Source organism: Phytophthora infestans, genomic scaffold, assembly GCF_000142945.1.
Source record: "Phytophthora infestans T30-4 supercont1.7 genomic scaffold, whole genome shotgun sequence".
NCBI lineage: Eukaryota > Oomycota > Peronosporomycetes > Peronosporales > Peronosporaceae > Phytophthora > Phytophthora infestans.
Window position 1 is genome coordinate 2989702 of NW_003303752.1, and position 16404 is coordinate 3006105.

Here is a 16404-nt window from a genome sequence, read left to right on the forward strand (position 1 = left end):
GGAAACGAATCTCTTCCTGCGTGTTAAAATGATCTCAAAATACTTTAAATATAGCACCCAGAAGCGAGTGAGCTCACCTGTGCCATCTTGGCTCTCTCGACACGAAGCTTCTCTTCACTGGTCTTGACTTTTTTCTTAAAAGCGTGGCGCTCTGCTTTTGCCTAGAGTTGTCGCAAATTAGTCAGCTGCAGTCGACTATTTCCTCTACGACTTACTTTCTCCAGAATCGCTTGAAGCGCGCGGACATCTTGGCCGAGCTATCGATCAAGGAAAAGTCCGTAAACCGCTTCATCCTGCGTACAGCTGTACCGACTCTACCTTTTCTCTCGACGTATTAGCGACATAGTTCATCGCTTCCATTTTGGCATCCTGTTTTCAATGGAATTTACGTGCGTTAGTCGCAATTCTCTTCCATCAAACGCGTATTTTTTTACCTCTGCTTTCTTAAGTAAATTATCGATTTGTTGAATCTCCTTTTCATCTACGACAAGTATCCTGGATTATATATAAAACGGCGTCAGATATTACTTCATGTAGACTGTCATCTGCACATATACCCACAAGCCAGGTTTTTCTCCGCGACCTTTCTTTTCTAGTGCTTTAATTTTCTTCTTAAGAAGAGCATTCTCCGCCCGAAGTAGCACCAGCTCATCCTCATCACCAATATTTTCTAACCAAACCAGTTAGGAGCTTAAAAAAATACTCTTGAGGAACACACGTACGTACGCATTGAGTGCGCAATCTGGGATGACATCGGACCAGTTGCATCAGTGTTTTTCCTCTGCACCTCCTCATCAACGCCAGTGTCTTCCATACTATCTGTCGTTCCTTGTGCCTTGAAGAAAGTCTATTTCCGTTTCAAGTACTATTTTTTTTGCAAGAACGATTTTTACCCTAAAAACCTAATCTAAAATTAATAGTTTATACATTCTAATCTTCATGCTCGCTTCTCACGATCGGTGGCAAGTTGTTCGATGACTTTTGCCCTTCAGATACCACTGCTTTGACTCCAGGTTTGGCAGCAAGAAGCGTCTTCACATATTTGGCTCGACGTTCTGGCGTCATGTAGTTCAACGCATCGACACTGATTTCATTTTGCTGCTGCTTCTCTGCTTCTTGTCGTTCGTGCTGCTCCTTGGACTCAATCGCTTCTAGCGCAGTGGTGACCAAAACTTGTTCAAGTTTTCGACACGTGACGTTCACTTTTCTCTTGACAAATCTCGCTAGCGTCTCCGGCGAGAAAAGGGGACAATGCGTGACGTCCAGCTCCTCCAGCAGTCGACACCCTTCCAACAAGGCAATCAACGTTCGTTCACTCAGTTTCTTACACGCAGACACATTTAAACGTCGAAGAACGGAAGACTGTGCTGCGATTTCGAGCATCCCGTCGTCGGTTATTCGAACACATCTCGACAAGTTAAGTTTTTCCAGACTCAAATGCTTAGCGATAGCGTGCAGCACACTGTCCGTTAACTCACGACAAAACGCCAATTCTAACTTGACAATTTTCGCGCAGGAGTTGACGATATCAATGATATTATCGTCACTCAAATGTGTACAGCCGGACAAGCTAAGTGACACGAGAGATGGACAACGCAGCACCACGTTGTGGATCCCGCTAGCTGTTAAGTTTGGACAATAACTGACATCTAGATGCCGCAGATATGTGCCTCCAAGTGAGTGGTTTAACATATCATCCAGAAGCCATGACAGTCCTTGATCGGTTAACTCGGTACATGCTGAAATATTCAGATACTCTAACGTTTTAGCTCGATGACCCAATTGACCCAGAGACAAATCGTTTAACCCCGCGCAGCCAGTAAGATCCAGCACTTTCATCTTCTGCAACAGATTTTTATCCACAACATCACGACCGTCACCTTCTTGATCGAATACGAAGATGTTATAAGATAATGCAGTTAACTCCTCCACGTTTAGAGTATCCAGCTCCAAGCAGTTGTGTGTTAGACGTCGGATAGAAACATCTGTCATTCTGTCGCAAAGACGAAGGTTAACCTTTTGTAAACCGGTACACACGTTCAGGATTTCTAGCAAGCCTTCGTCTCCAATACGTCGACATCCCGCGAGATTTAATATTCTCAATTTACTGGGATTCACCAGCATCGTCGCTAGATATTTCAACGCGCTGTTGCCAAGTTGCACACAAAGTTCGACGTCCAATACCGATAATCCAGGACAGGATTTACCGATTGTGAGGAAACAACGATCGGTGATTCTCTCACAGAAACTCAAGGATAATTCCTCGATTCTTGGATTCGTACGTACGATCGCTTCCACGCCAACGTCTCGAATCTGAGAGCAATGGATAATCTTTAATCGAACGAGTCGGTTGCAGTATCTGCCCACTGCTGCCAGTCCCAGATCGGTGATCAAGGTACAATATGAGATATCCAGCTCTTCAAGCTGCGAGCAGCACAGCGCTATTCTGCGCATCGTAGCGTCCGATAACTGAGAGCAGCGAGCAAGGTGAAGACCAGTGCAGAATCTGTTGTTCTTTGTGATAATATCCATGTCCTCCTCAGAGATATCCAGCACGTCTTTGAGATCAATACAACGAGCGTCTTCACCTGACTCCATGGATAACACAAAGTAGACGACCGCTTTGGGGTTCCGTAGATTGCGTAGCCACATCATATTCGTCAATTGATCTCCGAAAAAGGTTGGAAAATCTACCAGAACATTGCAGATAATACCTGCAAAAGTCGATATGATAGCGTCCTCGTCGTCGCTGTGATCATACCAGCTCATGATGTTTACCAGGGAATTAGCTGACCGTGACCCCAAGAAGAACGCAAACGGCATCCGTGCAAGCTCTCGAAGTGGCAAACAACACTGCTGTGACTTGACAGCTTGGAAATAATCTGGCTGGATTTTCAGAATATTGTGATAGCAAAGCAAGAACAAGTCACTGAAAATGGGCTCTCGCGGCAGGTTTTTCATCACTTCAGCAATACCGTGTGCGTTTTCCGTCGCCAGGAGGGGTTTGAGTCCGCACCGGACCTTCTTCTTGTAGATTTCCCGTGCGTGTTGGTGATCCAAGTCGTACTTAAGTGAAGCGCAGATATTTTCCGCAAATTTCTCCAACATCCGCTTATCGTCCGGAGCGTACTCAAGAGCTCGCGAGAAGCGACTGGACGCCAAAGCAAATAGATGATCCGATTCGTGAGCGCGATCTCGAGTTCCGATCACGTAGTGGGCGTTTATTTGGTCCCGAGTCAAGATTTTACCATTATAGTACGCAACATGAGCGATGTTCCCGTGGAAGAAATATTTCCCATCTTTCCGTCGCATGGAGGACAAACATCCGATCCGCAGCTGACGAGCTTCTTGATTGGATTGTTCATCCAGTTCTCGTTGGATTTTTACATTCACTCGCTCTCTCATCTCCTTAAAATCCGCAGCCAACACCAACCACTTGGCGTCGAATTTCTCGCGGATAATCTGCTTTTTAGCCACGGGTTCGAAGTCAGCGCGGGACACTTTAGAAACGTCTTTCTTCACTATAGTTTCTGCTTTCTTTGACGAGTTGCCATCGTCTCCGGTCGCCGCATTTCGAGACAATCTACCTCGGAATTCGTGCTCTTCAAACAGCTTCGTGCTGATCATTTTGACCTGTTTTCGACCTTCTTTAGTGGCGAACAAGAGCTTTGTTTCTTGGTCGATCTCTCGGAAACACGCTCCTTTGGCGTCGTCCTCGAGATCCGCGATATCTTTGCGCATCTTTGCCATCATCGCTTCTCGTTTCTGGATTTCCAAGTCGACAACGCTCGCCACTTCCACCTCATTCTGCAATAATCCATCCACATAGAAACGCAGTATAGTTCCATCATATGTCCCGACTAGATGGGTCCATTTTCCAATGATAACTTGAGATCCAAACACCGAGATGTCGATACTCTTGACGTTTAAACTGAACGCCCATACATTGGCTTTCAACACACTAAGACAGAAGCGTCCAAGTGTCAGTACAACCCGTCGGGTACTCTCATGGCCATCACAACGACACCACGTTTCTAAAGACACGTAGCTGTCCACATTATCCGGATAGAAACGCTTGCCGTACGGGAATTCAACACAACTTCGTGAGGTCTTCCGAAGAACCAGAGAGCGATTCAAATCTGCGTTCAGGATGGGTCCTGCACCTTCCAGAGTGCAGCCAGGACGAAATTTCCCTCGAAATTCACAATAAGAGCCCAGATTTGCTGGTTCTAATGTCCCTCGGCGGTCACAAAGCGACCAATAGCCACTCGGATCGTCGGATACAACTAGCTGTTTGTATGACGTGGCTTGCTTGACTGTCGCTTGAAGTAGCAGCAACGAGGCCATGGAGAAATAGAGCATCGACACGTTGTGTTTCACTCGGTAAAAGTCTCCAAAAGACGATAAATCGTCCAGAACAAACGTGTAACAATCTGGATTATCCGCCACTCGTGTCAAGCACAGAGCCGTGATTGGGATCGCCATCATCTCCGCCACTCGACGAACGATATACTCGAGCACAGGCAGGAGAGTTCTGCGTAGATTTTGCTTATCAACTTCCGACACTGCTCTCAAGCCGAACCTAGCTCGGATTCCTTCGAAGAGGTGGATTTTCCACAGATTTTCGCTCCCTCTCCGACTTCCACTCAACAGATTAAGCGACTGGATTAAAATCTGCTTATGTAGCATCGGAGTTAAGCCAGTCGAGTTCGCTTTAGCAGCTTGACGCATGAAGTGCCGCACGATGTTCTTGAATGTCCGTGCCACCATTTCTGCCAATAAAAATCGTCGTATAGTAACAGATTTCTCTTTACACTCCAATCGACCGCTATACACCGCCACGTTCTGGATAGAATCTCCCATATGCGGACTCGTTAGCGTGATGCACGTCGCGTCGAAGCGATGACTGCGATCTCGACTGACCGTACAGATTTTCCCGTTAATATACACGCGGGATCCACGCTCCAATTCTCGTGTAAAATCCAGTGAAGTTTGGATTTCTGGATTAGAATACTGCAACATGGCCGTCCCTTCCAACTGGAATAAGAACTGCGAGCGGAGAAGACCGAGATGGCGCATGTTGATGCCGTGTCGGTGCATTTCCTTGACCAACTCGAACTCGGGCGACTCGAAATAATCGGATTTTTGAGATAGCTTAACAGCGAACAACGGGATAACCTCTTTAATCAGATATGTCGTTGCTTCTTCGACGCCCAGCGCTTGGGCTTGCCAGTCGGGAGTGCGGTATGTTAACGATGATAACGCATCCGGAGAGAGAGGAATTTTATAAGTTTTCACAAGTTCTGGACGGAGTTGACGCCATAGGATGCTCATGCCTCGAGTGGACTGCGACAAGTGAGGTGTGGCGTCAGGGTCTTCGGGTGGCATCGCTCGAGCAAAGTTCACAACAACGAGGTGCTTTTTCGCGTTGAGATAGCCGAGCATGTCGGCTGCTGCGTTGATACTCTTGGACGTGAGGTCCTCGAAGCCTCTAGCACTGTGTCGACTTAGGTTAAGTCGACAAGCGACACTGGATAAAGCTTCGTCGAGTTCTCTGTTCTGGAACGTCACGGATTTCCCGCGGTTATCGCTCCCGTGAACTAGCTGCTTGGATATTCGCTGGACATCTCCAGATTCGTTCCACGTGATGATGTCAATCGGAATCTTAGATGAACAAACGACGCGGAATCCCTGAAAATCCACAGTACATTGAAGCGGAACGTGGATTTTCTCGTAGCTGCTGAGTTCTCGTAGATAAATTGCCGAGTTTCGAACTTCGTGGCCACCACATTTCGCCGCATACTCGTGAGAATTCTCACAGCGTCCGTGATCATCGGTACAGATTTTAAAGAGAATGTCGTGCGCTTCATATTTCCGCCGACAGTTACTGCGAATTTCATCTTTGCGTCCATCGATTGCGGATTCTCTGGTCGGAAGAATAGATTTTTCTCGAAGTGGTAGGTAAAATTCTCGTACCAATACTAACGCGAGGGCACTGGCAGTTTCCATAAAATCCTGGCAGATATTTAGGATTTCCGTGTATTTTGCCTGGATCTGGTCCGCGTCGGCTTCACCGAGACCAATAGCATTCTGGAAACGCTCACTCCATTTTGTGCGATGTGCTGGTAAAACAGGGTACGCGTGACTTATTTGCAGTTGGTTATTCTCCGTCTCCAAGAGTGACAGCTCGGCTTCTTTCCAGGCTCTCATGGCCTCTACAAGTCGATTATGAGCTTCAAGAGCCTTTTTACGTCGCTGGTTCAGTGCGTATGTCTCTTTCTGCAGGAATAATCCACTAAAATCCACTCGCTGCTGGTCTTCTCTATCAGCTGCGAGCTCTTCGTTCCTTTTACTTTCGAGGTCACTTTTGTACCCCATGCGAAGCAGCTTTTTAGCCATTGAAAGCGAATTTTCACTAGCAATTTTGTGGCTTTCATCAGCGACCAGTTTCGTCAAAATCTGTTCGTTTTCCTGTTGAATTGTGTTCAATAATTGCTGCGTCAAGCCAAATTCCAGATCGGTTTCTGCAATATTTACCAAAGCAGCTGCGAGTTGCGTTGAGCCACGGATAATCCGGAAATGGTTATACAAATCCGTCTCCATAGCGTCCACATCGTAGGATCCATCACGGCGACGAAACGCAGTCGCGTAGTCGCAAATATGACGTTTAGACGGCAATTCTTGGAGAAATTCTGCTAACTTAAAATTTGTCATACCATCACAAATTTGCTTTAGTCGATCTCGTAATTTTCTCAACGGTGGGTCGGGAAACGCCAGAGCCATTTGCCATACCAGTTCGTCAGTAGTACAGCCAGTACGATACAATTCAGGCGGAAATCGACCATGTAACATGTTGTCCTTCCTCGCTTTCGCTCGATATATCCGAGCTGCAGAAGCTTCTTTATCGACGAAATGTTTCTCGTTTTCTTCGCTTGTTTCGGTCTCTGGAACTGCGGACGTCAAGTCACTGGACGCGTCATGCTTGCGATTCTTCGCTGTAGCTTTCTGACGTGCAAGTTCTTCGTTTCCAGCGATAGTTTCCAGCATATTATTCACTGACGGAGACTCTTGTTTGGCATATTCTAAATGAGAGACCAAATCTTTAGCAACGTCAGGCTTGAGATACTCCATCGCTGCGTGTGGAAGCTGTAGCGACTCGGTGTGTTTCAGGTATCCGAGCTCTTCTTCCATTTCTCGGAACCGGTTTTCTACCTCTTTGTGCGCGAGTTGCACCGCTTCTTCCGTCATAAGTGCGAGCACTTGTTCCCGACTGAAATTGTTCCCTTTCGTGCGTAATTTCACCTGTTTCATGCGGATTTTAGCTTCAAGTTTCATTTTATCCACACTGTGTGCAGGCTTGACGTCTCGATCCCTCCATTCCTGCTCGATTTGGCCACGAGATTCTTCTAACGCCAGGCCTCGAGCGTGGTAGAAAGCCTGCTTTTCAGCTGCCAGACGAGCCACTTGACGACCTTTTCGGGCGCGCCACGCAGCCTGAAGCTTCACTGCAGAACGTGATATTACCTCCATGCGGTGATGCAACAAATTGCGATATCCACCGTGATCCAGAGGCACCACATTGGATAATAACTTGCTTCGACGCTTGGGCAGATATTTGGAATATTCCGTTTTCAGAGGGTCATTTTCTCCCATCGCCAACGCTCGCTCGTGGATAATTGCCTTCTTCCAACGTGATAATTGCTCGCGAGGTTGAGTCATCTGTCGAGCGAGAGCGTACTTCAAGTCGTTGACGTTTATGAGTCCGAGTCGGTACTGTTGAATAGCATTCATGTGCTGGATAACATAGCGACTTAAATCCAGGTATTTCCATGGAGCGCCGAGTAATTCGCATAGATATTTGGAGCCTTCAATCGTTTCGAGACAGTATTTGTTGAATTCATACAGCGTCATGCCAGGAAATATCTTTTCTTCACTCGAGTTGCTGCTGTGTAGCTTTAGGAATTCTCGCTCCACGAATTGTTGGATATATTCTCGCGTTAAAATCCGAGGGAGGTGAAGATCTCCGATTCGTGAGAGAACACTCAAGACAAGATGGATAATTTCCACAAGAGATTCCGATGACAGGAATCGAATGGATTTTAGCGAATTTCGCGCAAAAAGGTCGAAAAGAAACGTAATTTTGTCGGAAATCGAACATTTCCTAGCTCCGAGAAGCATCGCGATAGCAAGATCCACTAGCTGAAATTTGAAGTCTTCTGGTTTATCTGCTGGATTTCCAGAATCTAGAGCCTTGAAAAGAGGAACAAATAGCTGCTCCTTGTCCTGTTCCTCTTGCGCTCGACCGAAGAGAAATTGTTCGCTCTCGAGTAGGCGACAAACACGTTCCAGTTCTTTTTCCCGATTCTTAATTTGATCTTCCGCAAACAAAACTTGAGATCGGAGCTTTGCTTCTTGACCAGGAGCTCGCAGTTTCGACGTGGTGAGCGCCGCATATTCCTCCTGAGCCGTGGCGAGCGCACTCTTGGCAGTATTCACCTCTCGTTCGTACCGTTCCAGCTCCTGTCCATGGAAATTTAACCTCACGTCGCCCAGCGGACGATCGATACAGCGGACAGCAGCGACGTGTTCCATGAATTTGGTACATTCCTGCTCTGCTGTCTTCATTCTAGTGTCAATATTCTGCCTCTGTCGAGTAAACTCTGCATCTTCAAATGCTTCCTGCCCCTTTGTCTTGTCGTCTTGAGCCTCCTGTGTCCGGAAGAATACGTCGTATGGATCCAGCTCTTTCTTCGCACGTTCAAGCTCTGCTTGGCGCTTTGCCCAGTGTTTTTCCCGCTTCACTCGTATGTCGCTCTCTTTCTGGGACAGCACCTGTAGTTTCCCTTTCTCCGAAGTGAGTATCGACTCGAGTTGATCTTTCTGATACTGGATTTTCATTTCAAAGATGAAATTCTCTTTCGTTGTCGAGATATTTTCACTTTCCATAGCTTCATCCACTCGACTCTTCTGCTTGTCGTACGAGTATCCGAAGAAGATCGGACTCCGCGTTGATGCGTCAAACAAATCAGGAAGAGAACGTTTAAGAGCGCGAGGTTTCTGAAGGATTGCTTCGACCTTAGCACGGCCATCGAGAGGCTTTTGATTGGCCTCTTCACTGGTGTGTTCGACTAAGTTCGACTCACTTAGAGGCCGCTTCTCGTCTTCATCATCTGAAGTTGACACTATCGGATAAACCGGTTCTTTCTCTTCACTTTTACTGTCTTCTTTACTGACATCAGCGTCTTCATCCTCATTCTCTGAGACCTTTTCTTCGACAATTTTTTGGTCGTCTTCTTCGTCGTCATCTTCGTCTTCGACCTCGCTATCGTCGCCACTCGCTGCTGAGCTACTGGCACTATCATCGGTGTGGCCGTCTATTTCATACTTCGAGGGAGGTGGCAACAGAATTTCACCTTTATTGTACTCATCAAGCGCCGAGTTCGCAGTAGTTTCTCGCTGCATGGCAAAACCGGAGCATGCTGGATGCCACTCGACACTCGACTGGATGCTGGAGCGTACCGTTTCTAAAAAATGAACATGAGTCACCGCTTTGATAAACAATGGCCATTGTACATTTTCTCGGAGTTCGACGCCCTCTAGAGAGCCAAGCAGATGCAACTTGAGATCGCGTAGAGCCGTAGCTTTCCGTCGTAATTCACACTGGGCCTTGTGTTGTCTCGATAGAAATTCTTCTTCAGGTGCTGGTGAGTCGTCTTCTATCGTCGCTGCCAAATCTAAATCTCCGTCAAAACCTTCTCCACTTGGAATTTCGGCATCATTTTTTACCACTGTGACGCTCTCGATTTCTACTTCTAGCTGCGTTAAAAGTGACTCCAGAACTGCAATCTCCTTTGATAGTTGATCAACTTTGTGGTGCATATCCGAGGTATCCGAAAGAATTGTGTCCCTGTCTTCTGTCTGCTTTTTCTTCACTCTGACCAGATCCGTATACCAGCGTAAAAACTCCGTGACACGAACGAGATCCCAATGCTGACAAAACGCGAACATCTGCGAGCGGTTGGCGACGTCAGCGCTGGTGCGTCGTACACTGGCGACTGAGCTGTCATTAGGGATTAAGTGATTCTCGAGCAATACTCCATTGTCGCTTAAAGGTGCGTCCTGTTCCAGGTACTTGGAGACTTCAACGCCCATGGTTTAGATAAAAAAATATGTACAAAAACTCCCTGGAAAAGATAGACCAGAACACACGTAAGGAAGGAGGACGCCGCCCTTTCGACGGATACTTTCGGTAAACGGTATTTTTAAAAACGAAAACATTTTTAAATTTTAAGCAGTACTACCTTGTCATCATTGCTCGCGTGCTGCACTGCAGTACTGAGCTGTTGTTCAGATCGACAGAGATCGGCAACAAAGCGATGTCACCAAGTGATTGCAATTAATATGTAGCGAGTCGCTACTAGCAACCACAACGTGCGCTCGCTCATCAGACTGGCAGGTGCCAATGGCAACTTCTACGACCCGCAAGCATCGGACGATATGCCTCTCCAAGTATTGTTAAGGACCCTCGATCCTTATGCCATCGACCCAACAGATATCAGTTTTACCAGGTATACTGAAGTAAGTTCCAGCGTTACTTTACGAAGCTGGCAACTACGAGTGAGACGCCACAGGCCAAGAGCTGCTTTAGGCGAACAGCTTCCCCCCTCCGCTTCATAAGGCTGCGATGGAGAATTGGCTAAAAATTAACCCGTTTCTCCCGAAGGTGAACAACTTAAAATTTGCGGAGGTGACACTACGTGTACGACTGAGCAAGCGTCAACTTTGTCAAACTCAAAGCCGCTCACTTTTTCGTGTCACCGGAAGATGATATTTTGTCGCCATGGCAAACTGCTGTTCTCGGCAAGTAAATAACGATAGCTACGCTCGATGAGGTTGAGACCAAGCTCGCCGACATTACGGTCGTCGACATGAAGGACACTGAAGAAAATCAAAATGACTTGTACGGGTTGAAGATGCTAGATGCACCCGGTGGTCTCTATCTTCACGTGGTGCCTGATGTACCACACAGCTGCTACACCAGACCTCGGAAAAAATAATTGCGGAACTGCAATTATTGTGTTTTGTTTATTATAATAGGTACTATTGCTATCAACAAATATCAGTACAATAATAAATTCCAGAAATTATTGCAATACAATAATGGGTCAGAAGAAAAAGTCAAACCAACCAACTCTCGGTGCAGCGGTTCAAGCAAACCTGGAACCGCACGACGGCTCAAAGACGGTTTATATATGCATAAGAATGCTGAGTGGCTATGCAAGCTTCGTTTAACCTTGTGTCTCAGGATACATAGCCGCTAGCCGCACCAGACACTTACTACTCACTTTAAAACTTGAACCATGGTGGCGAGCCGTGACCTCAGCGCCTTCTTCTTCGAGCCTCAAAGCGAAGGGCTTCATCGGTGCAAGCTTTGCGGCACGGATCGAAAACAACTTCCCGACACAGGGTACTCTAACCTTCTCTCGCACCTGAGGAGCCGCCACGAGGGCTTTCGCGCTCAGTACGACACCCACCATCGCAATCCTGAGCGCCCGCTTGAAACTTTCGGCTTCGTGTCCGAGGAGACATCCCACCGCTACCACTGGTTGCGGTGGGTTGTCGAGAGGAGCATGCCGCTGAGCGAGGTGAACGACGAGCGAACCAGGGCCATGGCCAAGTGGAGTGCAACCAATTCCAAGGCCGACATGATTACGGTGGCGTCAAAACTAGGCTCTGTAATCAAGGAAGAGATGGAAAACGAGATCGGTATAATGTACGACGGCTGGACGCATGGCACCTTGCACTACGTTGCGGTTTACGGGCTCTATGTCGTCGGCGATCGGCTTCGACGCACGCTACTGGCGCTTTCACCGCTCGACGGGGGGAGTCAAGATGCAAACGCTCACATTGATCTTTTCCGGACCGTGCTGGCGGTTTATAACAAAACCGTTGATATGATCATGTTCATGGTTGCTGATAACTGCAACACCAACCGTAGTACCTGTATCGCTACCAAACTCGGCGTCCCATTGGTCGGCTGTGCATCCCATCGATTTAACCTGGCGGTTAAAAAGCTCTCAACAGAACACGAATCACTGTTACAAAAGGTTAGCAGCCTCATGCAGCAGTTACGTTACCCAAATAACGCCGCGCAACTTTCCAAGCTCACCCCCCTTCTCGCCAAGACGCGCAATGTGACGCGCTGGTCTTCTACCTACGAGATGCTGAAGCGCTACGTCAAGCTCAGAGCGCACGTCCGCCAGATTGAAGCTGTCGAAGACTCCCTTCCGTCTACCAGCGAGCACAAGAAATTGTGCGCTTTGTTGGTGCACTTGACCAAGCTAAACAGTGTGTGCAAGCGTCTGCAGAGCGACACGACCAGTATGGGCGAGGTACGTCTTCTTTTTGATTCGGTTCATTTGGACTACCCTATTATGGGGGAATACCTATAAAAACCAACTCAAAAATTGTCCATTCGCCCATTTTTGAAAATGGTCTGGTGAAGGTCGGCGCTGGGGAGAAGCTGTCGGCTGCCGAAACCGCGGCGCTCAAGCGGTTCGAGGACCAGCAATCGACGCAGCGTCCATCGGAGACTGGACGCAAGCGCAAGCAGTGCGAGGACAGCTACGCTGCGCAGACCATACAGCAAAACGGCCCGAAGAGACGCGCAGGTGGTGCAGTGTACACTGCGCTAGCTGCGCAGGTACCGCCGACATCGAATGCGTGTGAGCGCTTGTTTTCCGAGGCCAAGTACGTCCTTACGCCGCAGCGCAGCAGCACGCTTCCAGCCCACTTCGAAATGCTCGCCTTCCTACGTGCCAGCAAGGACATGTGGAGTGTCACAAGTAGTTGAGATGGTGTCTTCATTAATGCCTGTAATGAAGATATTGCCAATAATTGCGCCGTACTTATTATTGTTTTCTTGTGTACTGCCGTGATTATTATGGTAACGCCGGAGCGCCAATTTAATATGTTACTGTACTGTCCGAGGTCTGTGCTACACTGTCTACGGTAATTAGTCTGACCGAGACTATTTTGTGTGTATGGTTTCTCAGGTCATACACATTAAATAGTCTGACACAGACTATTTAAGTGCTAAGACTATTTATGAATTTCGACCGGTCACAAAAAAATACACAAAACGTGAGACCATCCAGTCCTTCACCCCTACCACCGAAGCGGAGGTAACATCTGACACCTGTTGCTATAGCTTCTAATGATTCTGGGTTGTATATGTACTTGCACTGGTCGGCACTTCGAGAACCACAAACATCAAAACCAATTGTTGTGAGAAAAAAAAAGTAATGACTCGAACCCAGCCGTACTGAGTACCAATGTGCACTCTTACCCACACGGCTCAGGTCAGACTATTTATGAACCTGTGTTGGTCAGACTATTTATGAATCTCGATATTTTGGCTAAACAATAAATAGTCTGACCTAGACTACTTTTGAACTGAGACTATTTTCGCACCTAGACTAATTACCGTAGACAGTGTAGTTGTTCGACTACACCTCGTTGACATCGAGCGTCCTGTGCAAGCATCAACCTGTATACGACGGTGAGCTCTACCTGTGCTGGCTTAAGCTTGTTGTATAAAGTACAAAGCGACAAAAATGAGAAATGTCAGAAAGTGTGTGGATATTCAAACGTTTGACAGAAGATGTACTTGATACCAAATTGAATCAGCTCATTCTGATACATGTAGGTATTGCGCTTTTCATTAATTTGGCAAAACGGGCCGAATAAACTGGGTAAATTGAGGGGATAGGTTACAATCACGACAGAATTGCGGCCGTACGCCCGGAATTAGAGCTCGCATCCTTGTGCGTAGCCAATCACAAACAACCATCTAAAACTGGCTTTGCTTAAAAATCGGAGTATTATACGAGCTCCACGCACCGGAACGGCTACGATCTCACAGCCATTCAAGGGGTTGGCTCAAAACTGGGAAGCCAGCCGGAGAAGAATCGGAAAAGCGCCACTGATGCCATGTACTCAGTTGATATCAAATGGAGAGGTATAGTTCTAATGTATGCCTATAATATCAACACCGCAACTGTATCTACGATCCTGGGAGTGTCGGAACGCAGCTTAAGTCGCTGGTATCAAGATTTCAAGAAATCCGGTAGCGTTCTTAAGGAAGGAACTAGGAACAGGTCATCACGCTGGCCGGAGAATGTACGCGAGTTTGGGCGCGAGTATGTCGCTCGTCATCCTTGCTTCTACTTCGAGAAGCTGCGAAAAGAACTGCATACTACGTTTGACACCAGTATCAGCGCGACTGACGCGACTATATGTCGTGCACTCCGATTCGACTTGGGGCTGAATCGGAAGGCGCTGAACAAAAGGGCAAATAAAGCGTCCCAAGAGAGCGATTGTAGTACATGAATCGTTTATTAACCTTCTACTCTGACCCCGAACAACTCGTATTTGTAGACGAAACCTCGGAGGACGGAAGGTATGCTACCACAGCGTTCAAAGTAACATTGTATAACCAACTAATGACAGCACATCTTTGTTGTAGATCTGTACTACGTGAATATGGATGGTCTAAGCGAAATACCCCTGCTCACGCTGTTCTAACGTTCAGTCGTGGAGACCGTGTCTCGTTGCTTGCTGCTGTTGATGTAAATGGATTATTTGGCTGGGGTATCACTGAAGGAACAATTTCACGAAGTACGTTTCACTCGGTGTTCAAAGTTAAAATTGCGCCGTTCCTGAATCCATGGCCGCTGCCTAGGTCAAAAGTGATCATGGATAGCGAATCAATACACATGTACGTAGAGCTTCAAGCTTTAGTGCATGCTGCAGGAGCGTTGCTGCAGTTACTCTTTCCATATTCGCCAGATCTTACCCCATCGAAGTTTCGCTCTCTCTTTTGAAGAGATGGATTCAGCGCCACGCTAATACTGCATTCCAAGCAAACCCAACTGCTGTGATGAAAGCAGCCCTCTACTATTGCACTCGACAGAAAGAATCGGTAGGGCTAAATTTGTACAAACATTGTAGGTATCATTCTCATAAAAAGGAAATACAGATTAGTTAGGCGATTTCATAGCACTCAGTCTCCATCTCGCGTTCCTTCGTTTGCATCGAGGGCGGCACGATCAGTGTCCTCGACATTGTGAGCAGGATCTGGGGTATCTACTGTAATTGGCCCCCAAAACGGAGGGCACAAATTGTAAAGAGGTAAGCCCAGCCTTTCCTGCAAGTCTTTAATGTTGACGCGCATTGGAACTGCAACTCCCTGTATCCCAATACGAATAGGCGAATAATCGGACTCTCGTTGAATCTGACCTGCTAACATTTCGGCATTCATGGATGCTCTTGTCGATCGATGTGAAAAAGCTGCTGAAATGTTGTGCTCTGAGGTAGCTCAATCGGAGTACCTTCTGGAAATCTCGCCTGCGAAATCGCCATTTAGTTATGGGTTGCTTGACCGCTTATTACTCCTTGCTCACGCAGAAACTCAGCGACTCGGAGAAGCTGCTCTTCGATATTTTGGCCTGTAGCCCGTCAAATCGATGAGCTTGAAGCGGTGACTTGCTTGGGTATGTAAACAAATAGCTCGAGGACGAACCCGGCGTAGCCGCCCTTCCGGTGTCGGGCTTTACGCCACACAGTTGCTGGTTGGGATTTGAATCCAGTGCCTTCGACAAGCTGCACGAATGCTTTCTGGTTGGCATTGTTGGTGGGCTTGCGGTAAATCACGAAGTCTTGCTGCCACTGAGCGGGCACCACTTCTTCGAGCTTCTTTTCGACTACCTTGCGAAGAGCAGTGGATCCATCAGCGACGGTCAACTCAAACTCTTTGGGTGGTGCCTTTTCATGTGCTCTTGGGAACGGCTCACCTTTCTTTGCGGCCACTCGACACGTTATTGTGGGCGGGAGTGGAAGCTCAGGTGGGGCTGTGCGGCATGGTCAGACGGAGAATGAAGTAGAGCCTGTAAGGCGATTATATATATAGCAAACACAACATCAATCGGATAAAATCTCGTGATTATATCCTCTCAGTCTTGACGAGAGTTATTCTGCGTTGTTGAAACACCAATGATGTCTGCATCAAACCATTCCTTTCCCGCATACGTGTTTAACATTTCGCCGTCCTCGGCACATTTAAGTCGTCATCCCATGTGTCAGCTCTCCTTCATCGCGTCGGTCCCCCCGCGCTGCGCTTCTCCTCCAACACGTCAGCTCAGAAACCAATGTCATGTACACTTTCTCCTTCAAATTGGCTTTGCGCACGTCTTTCTCAATGACGTCGTCCTCTGCGTAGTACGTCTCCCACACCACGTCGTCCTACGGCGTACACGCCTCCTCTATCACGTTGCCTTTGGACGTCGTATTGGTATCCAGGATCACGTCAGCATTGGGCATCGGATGAGTCTCCTGAATTTCATC

General features: G+C 47.4%; 2 protein-coding genes across 2 annotated transcripts; both read right to left on the reverse strand.

Annotated features, from left to right (window-relative positions):
* Positions 1 to 930: 930 nt before the first annotated feature.
* PITG_05397 (uncharacterized protein) lies at positions 931 to 4689 on the reverse strand (the record flags this gene model as incomplete). The annotated part of the gene is made up of 3 exons (XM_002999004.1): positions 931 to 2248; positions 2762 to 3521; positions 3588 to 4689. 3 exons carry the CDS (start codon positions 4687 to 4689, stop codon positions 931 to 933), a joined length of 3180 nt encoding a protein of 1059 aa, XP_002999050.1.
* A 1411-nt stretch (positions 4690 to 6100) lies between these two features.
* On the reverse strand, positions 6101 to 10152 carry PITG_05398 (uncharacterized protein; the record flags this gene model as incomplete). The annotated part of the gene is made up of 6 exons (XM_002999005.1): positions 6101 to 6103; positions 6220 to 6931; positions 6974 to 9128; positions 9196 to 9204; positions 9336 to 9666; positions 9790 to 10152. The coding sequence occupies 6 exons, from the start codon at positions 10150 to 10152 to the stop codon at positions 6101 to 6103; spliced, it is 3573 nt and encodes a 1190-aa protein (XP_002999051.1).
* Positions 10153 to 16404: the final 6252 nt, after the last annotated feature.